The sequence below is a fragment of the Lissotriton helveticus genome, chromosome 5_1 (genome assembly GCF_964261635.1).
Source record: "Lissotriton helveticus chromosome 5_1, aLisHel1.1, whole genome shotgun sequence".
Classification (NCBI taxonomy): domain Eukaryota; kingdom Metazoa; phylum Chordata; class Amphibia; order Caudata; family Salamandridae; genus Lissotriton; species Lissotriton helveticus.
The window spans coordinates 2140595349-2140620670 of NC_136065.1; the positions used below are offsets into that span (position 1 = coordinate 2140595349).

The 25322-nt window shown below is 49.2% G+C and overlaps 1 protein-coding gene across 1 annotated transcript in view; it reads left to right on the forward strand.

Moving 5' to 3' along the window:
- CRAT (carnitine O-acetyltransferase) overlaps positions 1-25322 on the forward strand; it is a 223219-nt gene that overhangs the window by 58318 nt on the left and 139579 nt on the right. Inside the window, exon 2 of the mRNA XM_078646254.1 lies at positions 23081-23362. Within this exon, the coding sequence (XP_078502380.1) occupies positions 23081-23362 (282 nt within the window). The remainder of the gene's footprint in view (positions 1-23080; positions 23363-25322) is intronic.

Genomic DNA, 25322 nt, shown 5'->3' on the forward strand with positions numbered 1-25322 from the left:
TCTCTATCCCATCATGCTTTAGTAATATATTTATTAAAAGTGCACATTTTTAAACATGAACTGAGAAACATTCCTGTCACTGTCCTGATGATAATGCTATTAGTGAACTAAGAAGCAAGTCAGGGGTCACGTGTATCCTATATGTGGTCCAGATTATTATTATACATGGAGTAAAAGTTTAGTCTATTAAATCAAATAAAAAGTGTTTGTGGATGGGGCGTGGCTAGCTGGCCAAGATTACGGACGCTTGATCCCACAGCTCTGCATCAGCCCAGCGAATATCCTGATATCCCTGCTGTAGAAAATAACCATTTTGACATAGTTACCCCTCACGTTTTGCCGAATGTGCTCCTGGTTCCTGCTAACCAGGTGCCCAGTAACTATGTTCTTTCCCAAATCGGTACCTTTGTTTCCACATTTGGCACACCTCTGGCACACAGCCCCTTGTAAAAGGTACCACTGGTACCAAGATACTTGTGACGACCAGAGAGGGTCTCTAAGGGCTGCAGCATGTACTGTGCCGCCCTAAGAGACCCCTCACCAAACACATACACATTATTTTCATTGCAGACAGTGTGTTTTGGTGCAGACAAAAGTGAAGAGTGGACTTGTCACAAATCCCTGTGTGCCAGGCCTGCCAAAGGAATAGGTAAGTTAACCCTACAGCATGCCATACAGCCCTAAGGCAGAGGGCACTATACCTCATGTATGGGTATAACTGCATGAACAGATATGCCCCTATAGTGTCTTATAGGTGCATAGTAAAGCCATACTCCATGATGGCTTCACTGAATTCCAAGATGTTTGATATCAAACATCTCAGCTTAATAAACCCACACTGATGCCAGTCTTGGAATGATTAAGAAATGCACCACTGAGGGGACCCCTGAAATCCTACCTACTCGCTACTGTGTGCGCGTCTGGTCCCCACCAGCCTGCTACCTCTATACATGTTTCTGACCCCATAAGGTCTCGTAGGTCAGAAACAAAGCCTGCTCTGGGTAGAGGTGCTTCACACCTACGCCCAAGCAGGAACAACATAGAAATGCAGTGGGCCTCAAAGGCTTCCTGTCCTTTGTTAAGCTGACTAGGGCCTCTCCAGCTAGTGAAGATGCATGCCCCCTTGGCCAAGCCCTATTTTTGGCGGCAAGGTCGACGAGAAAACGAGTAAGTAAGAGCGGCGGTTCCCCTCTCAGCAAGGGCCACCGCTAAGGTGCCCTGTGCTGAAGTGACCACATCCTTTCAGAATCCTCCATATTGTTTTAGAGGACTCTAGCCAATATGGTTAGGAATGTGCCCTCTCCCCAGAGGGAGTGGACATACAAAGGATGTAGTCATCTTAAACGTAAACAGCCCATTGGCTGCTACCTTCTGACCCCTGTAACGTCCCATAATTAGTATTTAGGGGCACCCCTGAACTTTACTCCTCAAATTACAGATAACATACGAAGAAGAGGGCAAAGAAGAACCGTGCATCAGAGAAGACTGAAGACATCAGCTGACTTGGCCCAAGCCCTACAAACTTGTCTGCAGCCCCCAAAGACCCTGCAAAAGAAGATTGACTCATCCCTCAGTCCAGCAACCTCCAGAATCCTGGGAGGACTGCCTGCCTCCTAAAATTACGCTTAATCTCATGTGGGCAGTGGATCTGTTCAAAGAAAAACAAGCTGTAAAGATAAAGTGCTCTGCTTGAAGAATCATGCAACCGACAACCTCTGCACCCGACGCCCACAGCCTGAGTTCAAGTTGCCCACAAGTCCAGCAAAAGTTCTCCAGTGCTCCTGAGCAAGAGTCCACTGTGGGTTGACCCCTGCAGGACTCCACATCGACACTTGTAGCCTCTGCATAACGACCGTTGCAAAACAACCTCTGTGACCTACACTGGTAAGCTGTTTTCTGACGTCAAAGGACACCCCTGCCCCTGAAGCCTCTGGGCCTTGATGAGATCAACCAAGAGTGTCCCGACGCCCTAGCTCATCCCAACATACCTGTGCAGCTGTAGGTCTCCTTCGACCTGCCTCCTGGCCTAAGCCTGTACCCTTTTGCCAAGTTCAATATTCCCAGTTGGTTTGCATTGGGCGCCCAATGCTGTGTTGGCACTCTGCACCTGGCCGCCCCTGTGCACCTGGAGGTGTACGTTTGGTGCTGCCTTGTGGCCTTCCCTTGCTTACCTTAACCCAGGAGACTGGGTTACTAAACTGTGCTACTTACCTGCAAGTAGTATCACTTCGATGGCTACTTTTCCCCATTAGATAACATTAGCACCAGATCCCAAATTTGACCTCCGCATCCGGCAGCCCCAGAGCCGCTAGTGGTGCAGTTTTGTCACTTGCCTGAACCTTAACTGGTACTGATCCTATATCCAGAAACGTAATATCTTAAATCGTTTACTTACCTGCATATTGCTGATTGTGTTTCCTCCCATAGGATAACATTGTACTGTTGAAAAATGCACTGTCCACTTTTTACATTGAAAAGCATTGATATTGCAAAACGTATTCATGTGAATAAAAGTATCTTTAGTATATTTATTTTATAGAGCCAAAAGTAATATTTTTACAAACTATTGGTCTCTGATTTTATCTTTGAGTGTGTATCATTTATTGCCTGTGCATGTGCAGCAAATGCTTAGCACTGATCTCTGATAAGCCCAACTGCTCACCTACACTATTTGTATTTGTGTTTCGCATTTGTAAAGAGCGTTTGTGTTGTCTGCTTTAGCCTCTGTAAAGCCTCTGGGGATCCACTGGACTCTGTGCACACTATATCTTACTTTTTTTTTTTTTTTTTTTAAATATTTATTCGTTTGAACAAGTAATACACTGCTATTCAGCCAACAACCCGGAGGCAGGCAGCTCAAGAAGGAATGTCAGGACCACAACGTGCGGTAACGTCTTTACATACTTGCACATTGCTGTCGTGTTTAAATTCAGTAACAAACCACAGAACCAAACTAGAAGCGTTTCACATGTAACATTGGTCTATCCGAGAGCTGGTGCACACTTGTTGCATCAATATTTCCGCCCTGAACTACCCTGCTTGGGGGTGTGGGGACCAAACAACATCCGCGTGATTCACAGCACAGTCAAACTTCCACATCCAGTCGCACGACACTTACCCAGGCTCGCCCGGTGGTACACCGCCCCCATTCTACCCCGTTCACATACTATTCCCCAAATCAATGTCAACATCCAGTACTGTGCACGTGATATCCTAGGCCATCTGACCCACACATCCACGGTCTTACTCCCCCCTCTCCGCTCCATCCAACCAGGTCGTCAGCGGCTGCCAGATGTCTTATCGGCCTGGATCGCTGCGGCATAAGTTCCCAATATGCTGTCAATTGGTCTCTACAGTACAGGGCCGAATTTAACCATCCCTTGACTGCCGGTGGGGACCTCTGTTTCCAGTGTAATGCGATCTGTCTCTTCGCTAGCAGAAGTAGAAGAGCAACCAGTTTCCTAGAGTCACAGGGTATATTCAGTACAAAACCAAGGAGGGCCACAAGGGGGTCAGGGTCCATTTCAACTCCCATTATCATACCTATCTTTGTAAAGACTTCCATCCAGTATGCATGCACAGTGTCGTATTCCCACGTTAGGTGGTAGAAGGTGGCATCAACAGTTTTGCACCTCCAGCAACTAGTGTCGGAGAGTAGGCCCATTTTAAATAATTGTGTGGGTGTTCGGTACGTTTTATGTAAGAAATTAAAATGGATTAACCCAAGTCTGTAGTCGGGTGACAGGTGTTCAAGCTGGGTACAGCAGAACGCCCATTGCTTTTCGGTTATGTTGATACCTGCCTCCGCCTCCCAACTTCGTCTTGAGTCCGGCTGTAGGACCGGAGCCGTGTCCTGTGTAATTCTGTAGATTCGTGTAGTCAGTTTGCTAGGCAAGCTGTTGGCTAATATGTCTTCCAGAGCCGACAACGTTGGTGGCACAGCAGGGAACATTGGGTATCTAGCCTTACATGCCGCCCTCAATTGGTAATAAAGGAGTAGTTCCGATGCTGTTGGCACCTCTGAGTCGCACATGTCCTGCAAAGACACGAACGTGTCATCCGGGTATAGATCGCTAGCCTTCGTCATCCCGCATGTACGTGCCCTTTCCGATATTGCCTTGTCCATTAGTGGCTTCAGAAGCGGGTTACCACCTAGCGGAATGGAAGGGGCATGTAATTCAGCCAATCCCGCCCGCTTCGCTTTACCCTGCCAGGCCATCTTACCGTTTCAACCGTGTCTATGTCCATCGGCGATCGTTTGAATTTGTGGTATAGAGTAGTCGCTAGAGGGGTGGGTGCCGCTACATCTATTTCAATCGCCACATGTGGCTGGTACGGTATCGGATGTTGCCAATAGTGTAAGTATTGGGCTTGTGCACTGTATGCATACAATTCAAAATCTGGCGCCGCGAGTCCGCCCTGTCGAAAGGGAAGCGTCAGCAATATCCAGGCTACTCTTTGTTGCTTTCCCGCCCAAACCAATTCCAGGAGTGCAGAGCGGATTCGCCGGAAGAAGGATAGCGTGAGCGGCAGGGGAATGTTCGCAAAGAGGTATAAAAATTTCGGTAGTATTACCCTTTTTGTGATGGCTATGCGGCCTGTCAGGGACAGTGGTAGGACCTTCCATTTTTTAACTTTGCACTCGAGCCACTCAACTGCTACGCCATAATTTGACAGCCATATTTCCTGTATTGAGCGACTGATTCTGATACTCAGGTATTTAACTTCGTCTGTCACCCATTCTATAGGGAATTCGGTCTGGCATCTGGCTGTGTCGTCAGTAAGAGGTAGCATGGTCGATTTGGACCAGTTTATGTTTATGCCGGTTAAGCCGCTATACCTCACTAGTTCGCGCATCAGAGGGTCAAAATTTTCCGCCGGGTTACGCATATATATAGTTATGTCGTCCGCGTACATGGACACAAGCAGCCCTCTAGACGTAAAACCTATACTCCGATGCGTGTGATGTTGCCGCAGGCGAGCCGCGAGCGGTTCTGTGGCTATGGCGAACAGTAATGGTGACAGAGGACAACCCTGTCTGGTTCCTCTCGTGATTGTAATGGGGTGTGAAATTTGTCCATTCACCTTAACTCTCGCCATCAGGCCATTATAAAGGATGCCAATTTTCTGGATGAATAGCCGGCTGAAGCCCATGCGGGTGAATAGAGACAGAAGAAATTTCCATTCGAGGGAGTCGAACGCCTTCGTGGCATCTAGTAGGGCAGCAGCTGCTTGTACTTTGGGGTCTAGATAATTGAAAAGGCCAAATAATGTGCGCAAATTATGGGAAATCGACCTGCCCGCTACAAATCCTGATTGATCCGACAATGCTATCTGGGGCAGCATCGGAGTCAGCCTGTCGGCCAGTAGCTTCGCGTAAATCTTGGCGTCAAGATTTATTAAAGAAAGCGGTCGATATGAGTCCGGGCTGGTCGGGTCTTTATTTCATTTCGGGAATAACTTCCCTTCGTCAGGGGTATCTAAAAATGCAAGCATAAACCTATTTCAATAGTCTTTTACAACTTGCTACTCCACATTATTTAAAAACGAATTCTACAATAATCTGCCAACCACGTTTTATTCTGTCAATGTTGATCATAACCATTATATAAACAAAGTTTTCATTTCGTTCCTAGCACATACTGCTTCCTAGTACCCCTTCATTATTATCCCATGTTTAGCTTCACATTTAAATTCAAAAGTGCTTGCTTCTACTGCATATAATTCTACAAGTTCGTAGTTTTAGCCAAAAAACAGCCATACAGCTATTAATCGCTTTGCACTTACCATAGCATGTTGGTTACTCCAAATACAATAATGAAATCCTCCTAACTTTCTTTCTCCTGGTGTACGGCCGCGCATGTCCTCTGAAAAAAGAAAATAAATAAAACTAGGTTTGTATCTTCCTATCTCCTGTTCTGTACATGATGTGGTGCGGCCTTGAAATGTAGTGAGCTCACAACTGCGCAACTGAAATCTTTGGACTCATTCGAGCCATTAATTTAAACCTATATGGCACGCGTGGTCTCATGCCATCACCAAGCACCACAGAGTGTTCCCGAGGCGCGCACCTTGATGCTGACATGGAGCCCCCCGCCTGCAAGATACCAGGAGCAAAAGACTGGACGCAGTGAGCAGTGTCCTCAACCGCACTGTTGCATGCACAGTGGAGACCTTCCTTCCAGGGGTCTTACCTAGGCGTAAGTCCAGGAAGGTTGGCGAAGGTTTTCAAACCTGGGGCTTGCACGGTCCAGGAGGAGGACAGCGATGACCTGGAGTCCAGCGCATGCCCCACTATGGGAGTCTGGGAGAAGGAGGTGGCCGCATGGGCTAGAGCTGAGGAGAGAAGACTGTTGGAGGGAGTGCGCAAGTGCCGTATAGCGGACATGGAGCAGAGGTCATGGAGGTATGGGAAAACCCCACTGACGAAACGGACCCTGGTGGCGGAGGACGCGACACCTCGAGTGAGGCGGACACAGAGGCCGGTTGAAGCGCCTTCCGGGCCCACACGCAGTGCCCCTTGGATATCCCCTTTACAACACCCATGGACATTAGCCACAGCCTTGTGGAGACAGAAGTTTGGGAGTTCTTTCCTACCTATTGGTTCTTTTCTCTGCTCTTTCTTTCCCTCGGTTAGTTGGCTCTTTAAAAGGCTCGCGCTGGTGTGAACCAAGCGCCATGGACTATCTTACGTCTGCCTGAAACGGGGGATCCGCGACACAAATTTATGCGGCAGACCCCTCGGTCCACTGACCGCCAGGTGGGCCCTGACTTCCTCTGTGATCCCTTTTACCCTGAATGACAAGGTCTACAGGACTGTAGCTTGGATATGCCTCAACTGTTTGGCTAAGTAATGTATGTATACAAACACTGCAGCACAGCAGAACCTGAAATGGGAGCAAATAACTGTAAAAACTGTTGAAGGATAGCCACAAACTGTTTTTTACTTATTATTTTAAAAAGTGTTTTTGGTAGCAGAAATGCTGAACTCCAATATTTGAAGCTGCCCTCATATGTGACAATGAAGAAAAAGGCGACGGTAAAATGAAATATTTGCCTACGAGGACGCAATTAAAGATCAGTTTACGGCTCAAGCGCATTACTGATGAGTTGAGTCATTTATTCAAGTCACCAGACCTGCAGGTCTTGTAACCTATTTATGATTGTGACAGTCAGATTTCATCAGGGCGAGCTACATATAGGGCCTACTCGCCCCTTCTGGCGAGCTGACAAACATCAGGTGTTCTGTTCAAAGTGAAAGAGCATTAAAGGTGATTTAAATCTTGTTTTGATCTGGTCACATTTATTCTGTGCTACTTTTCTTTCTCTAACTGCAAATTTCAGGAGTTTATAAAGTGAACTGTCTGACAAACATGCTGTAGAAAAAGTGTGAAATGAAAGGCTGTGGGATTTCATGTTTTATTCGATCATGCATTTAAATAGCTAAAAAGTGACCTGTACAAGCATTTCAAATGCATTTCAGAAGTTATAAAAGCCCTTGTTTTGTAATTGTGTGATTAAAAAAAAATATTATATTAGGATGAAAACAAATGAGAACTCTTGGTGATGAGCTGAAACCCAATGTTCACAGATGGCTTGTACTCCTCATACGTTTAGAAGTAAATTGCATGTTGGAAAGTTTCTGCCCATTTCAGCGGATGTGTGTGCTGTCTGTAAATGGCCATGCACTGCCACCTCATGCTATAGTAATATATTTATGAAAATGGAGTTTTTAAAGATGAACTGAGAAACATGTCCGCCCCTGCCCCTCATGGCCGTGCTAATAGTGAACTAAGTCATGAGTCATGTGTACCCTATATGTGCACGAGATTCTTATTATGCATGGAGCAAACGTTTAGTCGAGTAAATTAAACCAAATCGGAATTTTTGTACAGCAGGAATGCTTCAGTTACATATTGGAAGGTGTTCTCGTATGTGATAATGAAGAAAAAGGTGACTCTACAAAACGAAATATTTGCCCAGGTGACGTAAAGAGTCCAAGAAAACAACAAGGAAATGGCAGTAAGGGATTTTCTGTGCGAAATTTTGATTGACAGAATAGGAAGTCGGGATACCTAGGACAAAATGGGGGCGTTCTAAAACTCTAGAGGACTTATTGGGAGTGGTGCCTATCACAGCACACACCCGTACAGCGGAACAGATCATTAGCAGTGAAGGAAAAGGAAGATTTATATAGAATTGCGTTGGATAAAGATTGGTTGACTAGAGACCGTGTACAACTTATGTTCCCTCTTTTCCGTTTCGTCGCTACATGCATTGGATACCTTTACTATTAAGTCTACATGCTTGCTTATTTATTCGTCTGGAAACGGGTGTTATTACAGTTAACCTGAAGATCTGCCCTGAGGAAGCCCGTTACGGGCGAAACGCGTTGGCTGTTTCTTGGCTTTGTCTTTGAACATTGAGAATATTGGCTGTCTATTTTATCATCTTGTCAAGAAGACATATTAAAAAGGACTTTTTTCATATCAATGAAGGACATGTGTTTCGTTTTGATGTATTGATACATTTTATAATCATTTTCACTGCTGCCTCTCTATCTGCTTGTTGTTTGACATAGAGTCCAGTATATGGATCAAGTATATTCCAGTTCGGGCAAGTAGATTATCCGCGTTACTAAACCTGCCGCTCTAGTAACATTTTAATGATTTTTCGTGGCTTGAAGTGGGGTCAGTACCAGCCCTCGGGATAGCTCATCACATGTCGAACAGCAGGCACCGTCCTCCGTGGTGAAGTTCTTGGTGCAGCAGTTGCAGCCCTTCTTTGTGCAGCTTCTCTTGGCGCAGTCGAGGGGTCCAGCACGCACAGTCCTTTAGTGTTTTCAACAGGTCCTGCAGTGATCTGAGTTTTCTTGACAGGGTTGCCAAGTTTATCCTTCGCACCAGTTTGTGAGAGGGAAGGACTCACTAGCCAATAGGGCTACCACTCTCCTGGACAATCCCACCACCCTGTGGCTACTTCCTGGAAAGTGTGGCATCTAACTATCTCAAATGCACTATTCTACCAGACCCTTCTGTCCCCGTGTGGAGCTCTCTAGCCCACCCCAGAGGTGTGGCTCCCTGCATAACTCCTAATCGTATTACATTGTGCCAGGCTGGCCGGCCAACAAAGGAAACCGGGCAGGAACTGGCTCAATTACGTTTTTCTCCTAGTGGCAGCTAGCCTATAAATTGTAATTAGCCCCCTCCCCAGCCACCCTGCTACAGGAGAGCAGATCCCCTCCCAGCAGATGGCCCCTTTGTTCTTAGTTCCTCAGAACACTTCATTCCTAATCTCAGGGCAGGCCACAAAGCTGCAAACTGCTCGGCCAATCGGAAAAGTCTACCAGTGCCATTGTAGTGGTGGTACAAATAGTGCTGCAGTCCACTAGAGGCACCTTAACTTATAGGCCCTAGGGACTCTGAGTACCTTTTACTAGGGACTTACATGTAAGTTAAACTTGTCAGTCCGGGATTATCCAACTTGTATTCACTGAGACATACTTTTAGGGGTCGGAGCACATACAGTGGGCATCAGCTTCTCAGTGTGCAGTCATTGCACCAGCACCTAAAGGCATCGAACAGTGGGGGCAAAAAGAGGAGGTGAGCCTTCAAAAGTCTTCCTCCATCATTAATATATGAGGTAGATTTAATTTGGACACACTACAATGCAGAATTTTAAGAACCAAACTATTAATAATTAGGGGGGTTCTTGAAATTCTTAACTGATCGTAAATTGTATATCCCCACGTCTTTATTTGTATGTATTTGGTATTTCTGTAGCACAACCCCATCCAAAAGGCTGCAGAGCGCTCTACGGTGTCGAAAACAAGCATAAAGTAAATGAGTTGTAGGAGAGGCAGCAGATTTGTGAACTATTAATGCATTTTGATGATATGTTCTTAAGACGTTCATCTTCAGCTCCTTCCTAAATTGAAATTGCGTTAGGACGGTCTTGATGGATACGGGATGTTGCTCCAGACCCTGAGTGCCTAGATGACAAAGGCCTGATGCCTTATTTTATTCTTTTTTACACTTTTTAGTCTGGTGGCGTCCTGGCGGGGACCGTGCCAAGTTCCAAGATACGGTGAGGCTCGTCTGCAAGATAAGCTGGGGTAGGGTCCTGGTTGTGATGGGTAGTAGAGATACAATCAATCAAGGAGTTTGTAGAGCGCACTACTTACCCGTGAGGGTCTCAAGGCGCTAGGGGGGGTGCTGCTACTGCTCGAACAGCAAGGTCTTGAGTAGCCTCCTGAAGGTTAGTAGGTCTTGGGTCTGCCGTAGGAGGATGGGGAGGGTGTTCCAGGTCTTGGCGGCGAGGTGGGAGAACGATCTGCCACCAGTGTTCGCTCTTCGGATGCGGGGACGGTGGTGCGTGAGAGGTCGGTGGAGCGTAGCTGGCGGTTGGGGATGTAGAAGGAGAGCCGTCTGTTGAGGTAGGCTGGGCCGGTCTTGTGGAGTGCCTTGTGTGCGTGGGTGAGGAGCTTGAAGGTGATCCTCTTGTTGACGGGGAGCCAGTGCAGGTCTCTCGTGAGATGTGATGTGGCTGTGTCAAGGGATGTCCAGGATCAGGCGGGCCGAGGCGTTCTGTATGCGTTGCAGTCGTTTCAGCAGTTTGGCCGGGCCTCCTCCATAGAGGGCGTTTCCTTAGTCCAGCCTGCTGCTGACGAGGGCCTAGGTGACCCCAGGCTGTGTGTGTAGTCGGTGGGCGTTGGTGCTGCTCCCAGGGCGGTCGGCCACCAGGAGTCGTCCCAGGCTGCGGGGGTGGAGCTGAGGATGAGTACCTCCGTCTTGTCCGAGTTCAGCTTCGGACGGCTGTTCTTCATCCATTCGGCGACCGCTTTCATTCCTTCGTGAAGAGCTTGGTCTTGGTGGTGAGGGGGTCCTTGGTGAGGGAGAGGATCAGCTGTGTTTCGTCGGCATAGGAGATGATGTTGAGGTCGTGCAGTCTGGCGACGTGGGCTAGTGGGGCCATGTAGATGTTGAACAATGTCGGGCTGAGGGATGATCCTTGGGGTACGCCGCAGATGATCTTGGGGGCTTCGGAATGGAAAGGGGGGAGTCGGACGCTCTGAGTTCTGCCGGAGAGGAAGGAGGTGGTCCATTCCAGAGCCTTGTCTCGGATCCCGGCGTTCTGGAGGTGTGTGCGTAAGGTGCGGTGGCAGACTGTGCCGAAGGCGGCTGATAGGTCCAGGAGGATGAGGCCTGCGGTTTAGCCGGTGTCCAGCAGGGCATTGTGTCATCGTGGTGGCGATGAGGGCAGTTTCGGTGCTGTGGTTGCTGCAGAGCCCGGACTGGGATGAGTCCAGGATGTTGTTCTCCTCAAGGTAGCGGGTCCGCTGTCTGTTCAGTCTTCTCGATGACCTCTGCCGCGAACGGGAGCAGGGAGATGAGCCGGAAGTTCTTGAGGTCCCTCGGATCTGCCTTGGATTTTTTGAGCAAGGCGTTGATCTCGCCGTGCTTCCAGCTCTCCGGGAAGGTTGCAGTCTCGAAGGAGATGTTGATGGCCTTGTGGAGATGGGGTGCGATGGTGGCGCTGGCTTTGTTGAAGATGTGGTGTGGGCACGGTTCTGACGGGTAGCCAGAGTGGATGGTGTTCATAATTTTGATGGTGTCACCGTTGATGTTAGCCCTGGTGAGCAGGTGGTCGTTGTGGGTGGTGGTCGTTGGGTCTGAGGTGTCGTTGGCTGTTGTGGTCGTCTGGTTGTCAAAGCTGTCGTGGATGTCTGTGATCTTGCGATGGAAGACGATGGCCAGGGAGTTGTGATGGTGGGATGCCATTGGTGTTGGAGAGGTCCTTCATGATGTTGAATAGCGCTTTGCTGTTGTGTGCGTTGTTATCGAGGCCGTCCTTGAAGGAGGTCCTTTTGGCAGACTCGATGAGGTGATGGTGTTGGTGTATGGCATTCTTGAGGGCTCCATGGTTCTCCGGTGTCTGTTTGTGGTGCCATTTCTTCTCTAGTCTTCGGCAGATTTGTTTGGAGGTCCCCGGAGAACAAGCTAGCATTCTTGTTGGTGTGTCTGTTGGAGGGTTTCTTGATCGGGTAAGGGTGTTGGCGCAGTTGTCGATCCAGCGCCTGAGGTTTCTGGCGGCGGGGTCGGTGGTGTCGGCGGTGGGCTTTGGGCTTCGGGCGGTGTTTAGCTGGTCTTCGGTGATTTTGCTCTAGCAGCGGCGGGGGATCTGTTGGGTGCGGTGGTGCGAGTTGGGTTTCTGGAAGGTGAAGTGGATGCAGCGATGGTCGTTCCAGTGGAGTTTGGCGGTGTGGCTGAAGGAGACTTCGGAGCTTGCGGAGAAGGGATCAAACGTGTGTCCGGCGAAGTGGGTGGGCGTTGAGACGAGTTGTCGAAGTCCGAGGTTGGCGATCAGGGTGGTGGAGTTGGTGTCGTCGTTGTTCTCGAGGTGGAAGTTCAGGTCTCCGAGGAGGATGTAGTCTGTGGAGGTCATGGCCGACGAAGTCAGCGATGGAGTTGCTCAACTGGGGCCGGGATCCGGGTGATCTGCAGATCAGAGTTCCTCTGAGGGTGGTGTTTGGCTCCATGTGGATCTGGAAGTGCAGGTGTTCAGCCGTGCTGAGGGTGTCGTCTGATTTGGTCGAGACCTTGAGGGTGAACTTGTGGATGATGGCGATTTCCCCCTCCTATCCGTTGGTGCGGTCTCTGCGGGTGATCTTATAGCTGTCCGGGATGGCTATGGCGATGTCCGGTGCTGAGGAAGCATCCATCCAGGTCTCTGTCAGGAAGGAGACGTCCAGGGAGGTTGTGTCGAGCAGGTCCCAGAGTTCGACGGTGTGTTTGCGTGCCGAGCAGGTGTTCGGATGTATGCACCTGAGGGGGTTTACCTGGTGCGCAGGTTGGCGGCTCGGAGACTGGTGAAGCTACAGTTCCGACATGAGAAGGGGCCTTTGGTGCATTTCGGGGTGGCCAGGAAGCAAGCGGGTGCTCGTCCGGTGTTGAGTGCGTGGAGGGTGTGGGCGTCGTTGCGGCATCGGGTTTCGCGGTGTTCGTGGGGGCCAGGGGTTCTGGCGCTGGGCGCGGTCCAGTCGCGCCCGCTGCACGCATGGCCGCACAGCAGCCCCCATAAGAAAGGGAGGTGGGAGGGAGGAGGCAGCTGGGGGGAGGGAGCGGACGAATGTGCGAGCTGGGGGCGGGGCCGCAAGGGACGCAGCGGCGGGAAAACGGGGGCAGGAACGGGGAAGGAAACAGAAGGCAAAAGGGTCCAGAATAACTAACAGGGAAATCTATGATGTCTTTTACTTTCACCTTGTCAGTATTTTGACAACTGTGTACCTCCTTCACACCTAAGTATCACAATTTTAAATGATGCTCATGACCATTGATCTGTGTACTCTGCAGAGAGGCCAAGGATTGGATGACCATGTATTCTGATCGTCTTTTTAACAGACTGACAAGCAGCAGCATACCCAGTGTGTCGGCCTTAGTGCTTTGAAGGATACTGGCCCCTCTAACTGCTGTTCGAACTACAAAATATAACAATAATCCAGGTTCAGTAGGCCTCTCTGGGCCACAGTGCCACTGCAACTGCTGCTCCAATGCAAGCTGCACCCCTGCTGACAGCCGCTGTAACCCTCCACTCCAGAGCTCTCAATAGTGGCCAGGGTAAACCTCTGGAGGTGACTCAGTTTGAAGTATTTGCTATGCAAAAGTAATATGCCGCAGGAAAAAAGTACACAAACACATCCTGGAAATAGCGGACTTAACCATGCATTTCATAAGAGTGTTAAATATGTGAAATATAAACAAAAACTAAATCGCTGCCCTGAATTACCTAAAGTTTCTTACACTAATTGTTCTGAAATCTGTCATTTTCTTTTTTCCCCAGTGAAGTTAGGAACATGAATTTAGAGCCCAATGGGAACCCGCTTCAAATTACTACTGAGCCGGAGACCCTGAGAGACACGCTTATTTAAAGCCCTGGTTTTGGTGTTTCTGTGGTGTCGCACAGCTAGTACACTACTGCACGTTCGCGATGACATGGGGACTTCTGTGTGTATATTTGGACACACCGACGGATCGATCGGGTAGAGTGGGAAACCCAGAAAAACATTGTGGTATTACATTCAGCCTTCAGTGGCACTTTAAATTGTTTACAATATAATTCTTCTTCACCTGCACTTGTGTCAGGGTTAGTGTTACCAAGACATTAACTGGCAACAAGACTGTAAGTGCATTTACCACTTGTGCAGCTTGTGCAAGACGTGTGTCGAAGACCCATGTCAGCAGGCACCCGACACGTGTCCAAATGCCAGCTTCCAGTAAATCTGACATTAGGGCAAATCCCCACTGTGGAACTTCAGTGCTTAATTTGAGCCGGTGGTTCCCTGTGTTTGGCGCTGAATTGTTCACACCAGCGCTTGTGACAGTTTGCCACTAGGTGGCGCTGTCTGACTAATTTAAAGAGGAGCACAATAATTACTGCTTCAATGTACATCAAAAATTACTATTACCTGCAGCCCAAGCCATTCTTATAGCTTGTAGTAAGATGGTTGGTAGTTGTGCTGTTACTATCACCCGTAAGCACTGAATTTTCTTTTACTTTCCACATCCCCTACAATGCAGGGAGGGACACTGCCTTGCGAGAGAGAGGCAAGACTGGCCATAACTCACGTTTAAGTCCTCCATTATAGTGACCTGTTTGTATTGGACACTAGGTGTATAGTTACTGGAAGAGTTACAGCCCTCGCCGCACTGCACCACTCCATATGAGATACTGGTCAGTCTTTGTGGCCAGTGGTCTCCTCACCCAGGGGTTCAGGAAGAAGGCCTGTCCCCCTGCATTCGATTACCAGCTGCCACCAGTTGTCCCTTTCTGTAGACGGTGACCTGTGCATTACCTGTGACTAGCGGTGAAAATACTCTTTTGGTGTACCCTAGTCTGTGACACTCTGGAACTCTGATAAAGAGTACTCACTATAGGTGGAGCAGTGGGTTCAATATGCGTACCCACTCCATACAACAGATGGCGGCAAACAGAACACACGGAATGGAGGTAGAGTCGCGAAGATTACAATAATGTGAGTGAATTTCAGCTGAACACTGAATTCGCACCGTTCATGACTGATTGTTCAGTCATTCTTCGCGGCGGGATGTAGCACCAAGACGACCAGGCTGTGTATAAGAGACAATAACGTGTCCCTGTCCATCCTCCTAGACCTGTCAGTTGCATTTGATACATCGTCCTTTTCATCCTTCCTAATGTCCTTGAAGAGTGTATGAAATTATATGGGGCGATCCTAAAATTGGTCTTCCCTTACCTCAAAAACGTTTCCCAGCAAATTAAATGTTAACATTTCCTTTATAATCCTTCATTACTTCATCAAGGAATGCCTTCACGATCAATTCTCTAACCTGCCATCTTCAACTTTTGGACTAAATCCATTAGATTACTATCAAGTTAATCGTAACATCTCATGCGTCTTGACGGTGATGACATTCCACTTTACATGTACATTACCTCGCTGATAGGCTTAGACGTCCCGTCGCCAAATTCTCAAAGACATCCTGGCCTGGATGTCCAAACATCAACTCAAATTGATCCTCCATTCCCTAACGCAGCCCCATAAGGATATTGTGTGAGAAGTTGGCCTGATATATGATGCTCACTAGTTCTAGTGATCACCTTGTATCAGTCCAAACAACCCTTATGGTGATTGGTTGTAAGGCAACCTTATAGACCAGCTATCCTAATGGTAGCATGGACAAAGCAGTCTTAGGCTAAACTCTTTTGGCATGTGAAGCCAGCTGTTTTACCATAATATAACCCCTTGAATACCAGATGAAAGGACACCACACAGGTTGTTATGAAAATAAACAATATATTTATTAATAACAAACACCTCTGAACTCTTTATGAGGTCAGAGGGCTAAGCACATGAAAATCTCTTAGGAAAAATACGATAAGTTGCCCAAAATTACAACAGCGCCCTAGGGGCACGACAAACCATATACGAAGTAAATGGTATAAGGAAATCGATAGAAGGAATGGAGCTGTCCAGAGGCTGTAGGATCGCTGGGACTACACTATCCTAACCTTAGGTAAGTAACAGGAGGCCCACGGGACGCGTGTGCAGAGTGTGAACTCACACGCGAGATGCGGAACAAAGTCAATGGACAGTACAGTTTACGAAAAAGGTAAGTACAGACAGTCTTTACTATCTAGGACCAAAACGACTGGAAATCTGGACACTAGGAGAGTTAATCTACCCTTGAGCACCGAAATGCTCTTGTTACCTCACCCACGGGCTGCGGGTGCATAGGTGTCAAAGTGTGTTGGGTTTCCGCGTCGAAGTCTATGGAGCCTTGAAGAAAGATGCCGCAGGCGACCAAGTGGAAAATGTCCAGTGCGATCCACGGGTGGATCGAGGAAGAAGAGGACCTGAAAGCAGACGGGACAGTGTTCAAAGTCACTAGCCAGTGACCGGTGTGGAACCAGGAGGGAACCAGATGCTGTTGTCGCGATCAGGTGAAGAGTGGACGCTTGTCTCTGCAGCCACGTGGACCAGGAGGTGTCTTCGATGACCAGGATGGAGGCACGAGCTGTCCCACGCAGGCGGTGTTGGATCCGGATTTGGAGTCAACAGGCCTTGGCAAAGGCAACCCACGCGGTGATTGGAAACGGCGTCTGGAGTGGACCAGGAGGGTCAGGGGTGCTCCTCTTTTGGAAGGGAGCAAGGGCCAGTCTGGAGCAACCAGACCAGCAGTGTAGATTTCAAGGATCGTCGTCTAGGAGGCCACTAGCCAGCCGGCAAGTGACCAGACAATACGTCGAGCAGCAACCAAGCAAAAGGGCCCCACGCAGATCTCGTGGATGCTGGAGGGCGGGTCTTCGGTGCAGGAGCTGCTCGGGGCTGGGGCTTCTCAGTCCCCAAAGCACTTACTCGAGGATGCCTCTGAAGTCGTGCTGGAAGCGAAGTGCAGTTTCTTCAAGATGGCCGGTCCCACGTGTCTCGTCGCACCCACGGATCTCAGCTGTGCTGCAGATGTAGGTTGAGGTCGGGGAGGTCTGGAAGTCCGGATCTCGTCGGGCTCTGAAGTCTGGTTCCGGCAGGAAGGACGACAAAGTGAACCGCTAGGACGCTTGATGGTGCCTGCAGTTGTAGGGTGGACACTCCTTGCCCACAAGGGAGATTCTTCAGTCTTCTGTGGAGCAGAACGTCAAAGTCCAGAGTTTCTTCTTGTAGAGTTTCAATTCATGATAATCTAATTTGGAATGGGACCAGCTCCTACCTTTATTCTCCTAAATGGGGCTGTACTGTGACTAGGTCCCTCCCATGGGTGGGACCAGGAAGGGGGGTGGTTACACCCCCTATCCTTTGTCCGGTTTCGCGCCAGAGCTGGGGCTGAAGTGCCCCAGCAACTGGTTTGAACCGGTGTATGCACAAGGCACCTTGTGTGCCCCAGGCATGTCTCATTCCTTTCAGGCCTGTCCTACTAATACACAAAATCCTGTCTGGGGTGGTGCTCGCACCTCCCAAGGGAGGAAACCCTTTGTCCAGGCCTCCCTCGCTGGAAGGACTCCCAGCAGCAGGAGGTCAGACTTGTGTCTGTGGTGGCAGCATCCATTTTGTGATGCCAAGGCTCGAGTTAACTTTAACAGGGGTTCACAGTTACATACATGTCGTGTCCCTCTAAAAGGGTGGAATGCTACCCCCGTCGCCAGAATTGGCGAGGGGGTAGTATTCCAATTTGTATGACACCTTACTCGACATGTTTTGATAATGCTATACCAAAGTTTTGATAATGCTATACCAAAGTTAGCAATAACCGCGAGGATTATAATGCACTTAAGAGTGTATGGTATAGCGTTATCATGGAACAGCTATTAGGACTTGGTTCCGCAAGCTGCAGACAGGCTCAGCTCATGCCAGAGCACCATCTCACATAATTCCAAGCACTCTGCCTTCAGGATTGTTAAGGCCTGCCATAGGAGTGACTGATAGGAGTATATGTGTCCATTTATGGTTAGATATAGGTATACTATATCTATAGCAAAAGGTGATTACACCACCTTGCCCCAGCTGTCGTGCAGCCAGTTGTGTCAGTTTTAGATGGCCAGCCAGGGGTGGCATAATACATGCTTCAGCCCCTGGTAGGCCCTGGGTACACCTATGCCCTGGATACCTAAGGTATACTGTACAGGGACTGATAAGGTGGCCCAGCACCAATTGGTAAATGCACCTAAAGTACATGGATGTCAATTTAGAGAGAGAACAGCTAGGCTGTGGGTCTGATTAGCAGGCCCACAGCCAGGGAAAGTCGTAAACCAGTGAAGCAAAAAGCAAAAATCTGGGGTGACCATAGGATTGCAGACCCCACTCTTCTACACATTGCTCTTTAGTAACAACTGGACTCCCTTGACCTTCTTGAAAGCATGCCTTTCATTCTGCAGTGCACAAACTCTCTGGTTAAAAACAAATAATTACAGGCATACGTCAGTGTACAAGGTACCAGTGCCCAGTAACTACTGGGCCTCCTACAGGAAACCTGAAACCTCTTCTAGAGCCACAATTCACTTATCATCCTCTAATTGAAGGTGCTTGTTCATTCCTCATCCCCTCTAAGGGAAGGTGCTTGTTCATTCCTCACCCCCCTCTATGTGAAGGGGCTTGTTCATTCCTCACCCCCCTCTATGTGAAGGGGCTTGTTCATTCCTCACCCCCTCTAAGGGAAGGTGCTTGTTCATTCCTCACCCCCCTCTATGTGAAGGGGCTTGTTCATTCCTCACCCCCCTCTATGTGAAGGGGCTTGTTCATTCCTCACCCCCTCTAAGGGAAGGTGCTTGTTCATTCCTCACCCCCCTCTATGTGAAGGGGCTTGTTCATTCCTCACCCCCCTCTATGTGAAGGGGCTTGTTCATTCCTCACCCCCTCTAAGGGAGGGTGCTTGTTCATTCCTCACCCCCCTCTATGTGAAGGGGCTTGTTCATTCCTCACCCCCCTCTATGTGAAGGTCCTTGTTCATTCCTCACCCCCCCTCTAAGGAAGGTGCTTGTTCATTCCTCACCCCCTCTAAGGGAGGGTGCTTGTTCATTCCTCACCCCCTCTAAGGGAAAGTGCTTGTTCATTCCTCACCCCCTCTAAGGGAGGGTGCTTGTTCATTCCTCACCCCCCTCTATGTGAAGGGGCTTGTTCATTCCTCACCCCCCTCTATGTGAAGGTCCTTGTTCATTCCCCATCCCCTCTATGTGAAGGTGCTTGTTCATTCCTCACCCCCCCCTCTAAGGGAAGGTGCTTGTTCATTCCTCACCCCCCTCTATGTGAAGGTGCTTGTTCATTCCTCACCCCCCTCTATGTGAAGGTGCTTGTTCATTCCTCACCCCCCTCTAAGTGAAGGTGCTTGTTCATTCCTCACCCCCCTCTAAGGGAGGGTGCTTGTTCATTCCTCACCCCCCTCTAAGGGAGGGTGCTTGTTCATTCCTCACCCCCCTCTATGTGAAGGTGCTTGTTCATTCCTCACCCCCTCTAAGGGAGGGTGCTTGTTCATTCCTCACCCCCCTCTATGTGAAGGGGCTTGTTCATTCCTCACCCCCCTCTATGTGAAGGTCCTTGTTCATTCCTCACCCCCCCTCTAAGGAAGGTGCTTGTTCATTCCTCACCCCTTCTAAGGGAGGGTGCTTGTTCATTCCTCACCCCCTCTAAGGGAAGGTGCTTGTTCATTCCTCACCCCCTCTAAGGGAGGGTGCTTGTTCATTCCTCACCCCCCTCTATGTGAAGGGGCTTGTTCATTTCTCACCCCCCTCTATGTGAAGGTCCTTGTTCATTCCCCACCCCCTCTATGTGAAGGTGCTTGTTCATTCCTCACCCCCCCTCTAAGGGAAGGTGCTTGTTCATTCCTCACCCCCCCTCTAAGGGAAGGTGCTTGTTCATTCCTCACCCCCCTCTATGTGAAGGTGCTTGTTCATTCCTCACCCCCCTCTAAGTGAAGGTGCTTGTTCATTCCTCACCCCCTCTAAGGGAGGGTGCTTGTTCATTCCTCACCCCCCTCTAAGGGAGGGTGCTTGTTCATTCCTCACCCCCCTCTAAGGGAGGGTGCTTGTTCATTCCTCACCCCCCTCTATGTGAAGGTGCTTGTTCATTCCTCACCCCCCTCTAAGTGAAGGTGCTTGTTCATTCCTCACCCCCCTCTAAGTGAAGGTGCTTGTTCATTCCTTACCCCCCTCTAAGTGAAGGTGCTTGTTCATTCCTCACCCCCCTCTATGTGAAGGGGCTTGTTCATTCCTCATCCCCTCTAAGGGAAGGGGCTTGTTCATTCCTCACCCTCCTCTATGTGAAGGTGCTTGTTCATTCCTCACCCCCCTCTATGTGAAGGTGCTTGTTCATTCCTCACCCCCCTCTATGTGAAGGTGCTTGTTCATTCCTCACCCCCCTCTATGTGAAGGTGCTTGTTCATTCCTCACCCCCTTTAAGGGAGGGTGCTTGTTCATTCCTCACCCCCCTCTAAGGGAGGGTGCTTGTTCATTCCTTACCCCCCTCTAAGTGAAGGTGCTTGTTCATTCCTCACCCCCCTCTAAGGGAAGGTGCTTGTTCATTCCTCACCCCCCTCTATGTGAAGGTGCTTGTTCATTCCTCACCCCCTTTAAGGGAGGGTGCTTGTTCATTCCTCACCCCCCTCTAAGGGAGGGTGCTTGTTCATTCCTCACCCCCCTCTAAGGGAGGGTGCTTGTTCATTCCTTACCCCCCTCTAAGGGAAGGTGCTTGTTCATTCCTCACCCCCTCTAAGGGAGGGTGCTTGGTTATTCCTCACCCCCCTCTGTGAAGGTGCTTGTTCATTCCTCACCCCCTCTAAGGGAGGGTGCTTGTTCATTCCTCACCCCCCTCTAAGGGAAGGTGCTTGTCCATTCCTCACCCCCTCTAAGGGAAGGTGCTTGTTCATTCCTCACCCCCTCTAAGGGAGGGTGCTTGGTTATTCCTCACCCCCCTCTGTGAAGGTGCTTGTTCATTCCTCTACCCCCCTCTATGTGAAGGTGCTTGTTCATTCCTCACCCCCCTCTATGTGAAGGTGCTTGTTCATTCCTCACCCCCCTCTATGTGAAGGTGCTTGTTCATTCCTCACCCCCCTCTATGTGAAGGTGCTTGTTCATTCCTCACCCCCTTTAAGGGAGGGTGCTTGTTCATTCCTCACCCCCCTCTAAGGGAGGGTGCTTGTTCATTCCTTACCCCCCTCTAAGTGAAGGTGCTTGTTCATTCCTCACCCCCCTCTAAGGGAAGGTGCTTGTTCATTCCTCACCCCCCTCTATGTGAAGGTGCTTGTTCATTCCTCACCCCCTTTAAGGGAGGGTGCTTGTTCATTCCTCACCCCCCTCTAAGGGAGGGTGCTTGTTCATTCCTCACCCCCTCTAAGGGAGGGTGCTTGTTCATTCCTTACCCCCCTCTAAGGGAAGGTGCTTGTTCATTCCTCACCCCCTCTAAGGGAGGGTGCTTGGTTATTCCTCACCCCCCTCTGTGAAGGTGCTTGTTCATTCCTCACCCCCCTCTAAGGGAAGGTGCTTGTTCATTCCTCACCCCCCTCTAAGGGAAGGTGCTTGTCCATTCCTCACCCCCTCTAAGGGAAGGTGCTTGTTCATTCCTCACCTCCTCTAAGGGAGGGTGCTTGGTTATTCCTCACCCCCCTCTGTGAAGGTGCTTGTTCATTCCTCACCCCCCTCTAAGGGAGGGTGCTTGTTCATTCCTCACCCCCCTCTAAGGGAAGGTGCTTGTTCATTCCTCACCCCCTCTAAGTGAAGGTGATTGCTGTTTCCTCATCGTCCTCTTAAGTGAAGGGGTTTGCTGCTCCCTGGTCCTTCTCTAGCCGAAGGCACTTGCTACTTTCTATTTCTCGAGAAATATGACCACATGTTCTATGTCCGGCGTCAGCCAAAGTCTCAACTTTGTTCTGGGTGGTATAATACTACACCACACCCGCCTCCTGATTATGACCCATCGACGAAGGCAGCGGCGTTAAAACACCCATGCTTACTCCTTGGAGTGTATACCGGTGTTTTCACAGCAGTACGACCAGGGCCTATGGTTTTCATGGTCATTGTCCTTCAGTTTATTCATCATTTCTGAGCTTTGGTATCTTCCATGTTTTGGCAATTTTGGGGATTTCTAAACTCTTGGGCCCTCAGTACGAGGGGTATATCAGTTCCACTGGGGACAGTTACAATAGTACCTGCCCCGCCGGAATCATGATGTCCAGTAGATAAGCACAGATCTCTTTACTTTCCCCCAAATATTTTGCCTGCTGAAATCCCTATGAAAGTAGATAGAAGCGTGAAATGAGGAATTAAATGTGGAACCAGTCCCAGAATTACTTGGGGTTTTTTTTTAACCTCTCTCACTGGGCTTTAAACAGCAGCACTCTGGCTTCTGGGAAGGGTGGCCACTGCCTGTAAAGGTCTGTTGGTTTACAAAGGAGAACCTGTGGAGATCATCACACGTGACATGGGCCAATGAGCAGATATTGGACTTGCTGCTTCCAGCCGTACAGTGGTAAGGGCAGGCAGCCAGTAAAATACCTCAACTATTGCTTATATTACGCATGGACTGCTGAAATGAAATACCAGTGATGCGTGTGAAGCTTTTCATCAATGGACTGATCCAGTTCCTTTTCAGTATCTGGGTAATTAACGCACATGCAAGAGGTGAGACCACACTCCCGGTCAACAGTGCTCACAAGGGCTTGAGGCCAGCAAGGTTCTAGAAGATCAGAGGGGCGCTGTTTTGAGCAAAGTCATTTATTCACCTCTTAGGTTAAAAAAAGTCAATCACCTTTACCTTGACTTAATCTGGCTGCATTTGCAAGAGGGTGAGGAGAATTTTTGAAGCCAGTTTTCTTCTAAAGTGGACTTCCATCCCAACATGCTGATGTTCAGGTTCGAAGCACAATGTAACCTTCAGGGCAGATGAGGTGCCAGAAGGGTAAAGAAGGACTCTAATGTGTCCACACCCCAGGTTTGAATGGTGTCTTAAAGGCCCTGTGTATCCATGTTGTGTACTCGGATATTGTTGTTTGGTGGGATGTTGGACTTAGTGCCTGCCCCTGAGGAACTCGGGCCTCAACGCTGCTCTTTTCCTCTCTCGTAGGTAAAGCCGGCTTGCGTGCTCAAGCCACTGAATTTGGTGAAGCCCGTGTCAGCGGTGAAGGTACCTGGCCGCTATCTAACACACCAGGAGGGACTGCCATGCCTGCCTGTGCCCCCACTGCAGCAGACTCTGGAGGGGTACCTGCAGGTCTTGGAGCCAATTGTCAGCCAGGAAGAATGGACCCATACCAAGGAGCTGGTGGAAGAGTTTGGGAGGCCCGGCAGTGTCGGTGAGCGGCTGCAGAAAGGCCTGGAGCGGAGGGCCAAGAAAACGGAAAACTGGGTATGTAGCATCCAGGAATGATGTAAGATAATGGGGAGCAGCACAGGGTTTGGAAGGGCCAGCAGGAGAACAGAAGGCCATGGCAATTGTGGATGAGAGCCGAGGAGGGGGGAGGGGCCGTTGAGAGGAGGAGGGAGTAAATAAGAATAAGTAGAATTGGTGGGGAGTACAGTTTCTTCAGGGAGGTTGAAGACCTTCGTCCATGGAGAGCCATGAGGTGTGGCACAGGGTAGGGACCAGTGTTCAGAGAGCCACTGGGGAAGGACAGATTACTGCTGAGGGAAGGAGGGAAAGCCATAGTGGGAGAAGCATTACAGAGAGGGTAGAAAGCCATCAAGAAAGGGTACAGAAGAGTGGGGAGAGGAGAGGGCAGTGGGGGAGGGGAAGAATTGAGGTTCATCGGGGAGATGGGGAGGACGACACAGTCGGAAGTCCTAACTAAGACAGTGATGAGTGTTTATCAGAAAATCACATTCTTATTTAGAGATTCTTGGGGTGCCTCTACAGGCAGCTCCCACTGTCCTTCAACTCCAAGAGGCAGTTATAGTTCAGTCAGACCCTCACTCTTCCTTGCCCCTTGAAGTTGAGCCTTCCAGCTCAAACTCAGACGCCCCTAAATAACGTTGAGTGTCACTGACCCTGTCAATCAGGTGTTTTTATGGAGTGAGTCTAGTGCACAGCTGACTTTTGGCTGTTCTCACTATAAAAATACTACATACATACTACTGTATAAAGAAAATGTACATACCTCCCTGCACTCATGAGCAGTCCACAGCCAGGGATGTGTCCATTCAGAGCCTGCCTGGCCCCTGAGCTCAAAAGTTTTAAATGCCAAATCAGCCCTTGAGTTTCCTCTGATCTTTGAACAATAGGTGTATCCAGTGAGATACATTCAAAGACCCCGGAATGTTAAGGGATTATGTTTGTTTGTACCCAACCATGTAGGAGTACTGTCAGGACATAAATGTAGATTTAGAAATCAGAGGCAATGTTGAAAGAAATCCATGTAAGTGTAAAACACAAGTCGTCCTTCTTTATCAGCACTAAGATACAGCATATTCCTGGCTGGCTTAATTCCTCGATTCTCATGTGACTGTCAGGATTATGTGCTCTCAGAAGCTGCTTGCTGGACTGACCAGATGAAAATGAGGCTTCCTGAGCCAGCACATGACTTGAACTTGGCCACACTTCTCACATTGTTAGCCCAGTCGCAGTGAAGACCGGCCCTCAGCCCTGTGGTTTATGAGAATCCTGTGGCTAGCAGCCCTCTCATACCCTCCAAACAAAGGAGGCTTGGCCTGATGCTGTACGTGCAGTAGCTGCCTTCCTGTTTGAGGGAATATGCCTGGCTGTGTCCTTGATGTTTGTGTGTGTTTGGGGTTAAGGGGGTGCACGGGGAGGTTGACCTAGTGCTGCCCAGGCTGAAGCTTACTCTGCTGTTCATGCAGTAACTATCTTTTCTCCAGCATTGGATCTTTCATAGATTCACATGCGTGGATTAATTCGCTGTCTTCTGACTGAGAACCCTCTGTCATAGTGTTACATAGCAGTGAAGGCTATCCCCAACCTTTCCTTTTGAAGGAAGCTTGACCTGCTGCTCTCTGCGCTTGTGTGTACTTCTGCTTGTGCATCACAACATGAATAGTGCTATCCGTTTGGGACTTAGGTTGTTATAGAAGTTTGCCCCATGCACTGTATCTTTACTTTGTGTGAAAGAAACGGGTCCTGATGCTGTCTGTGGTGTAGCTCTTCTATATGCAAGGATAGCTTTGTTATACGGTTCTCTCTAGAAAAGGCAGGACTGTGTATTATGACAACGTGACTCCAGAAAGTAGGTACTAAGTCCATCTACACCATCGGAGACTGAGGGCCCAACTCCAGGCTCGCTCACAGTGCCTCGCCTGAACTCCTCACCTTCCTGGGTATGGCGGGTGATTTTAGCATCCTTGAACTGACACTC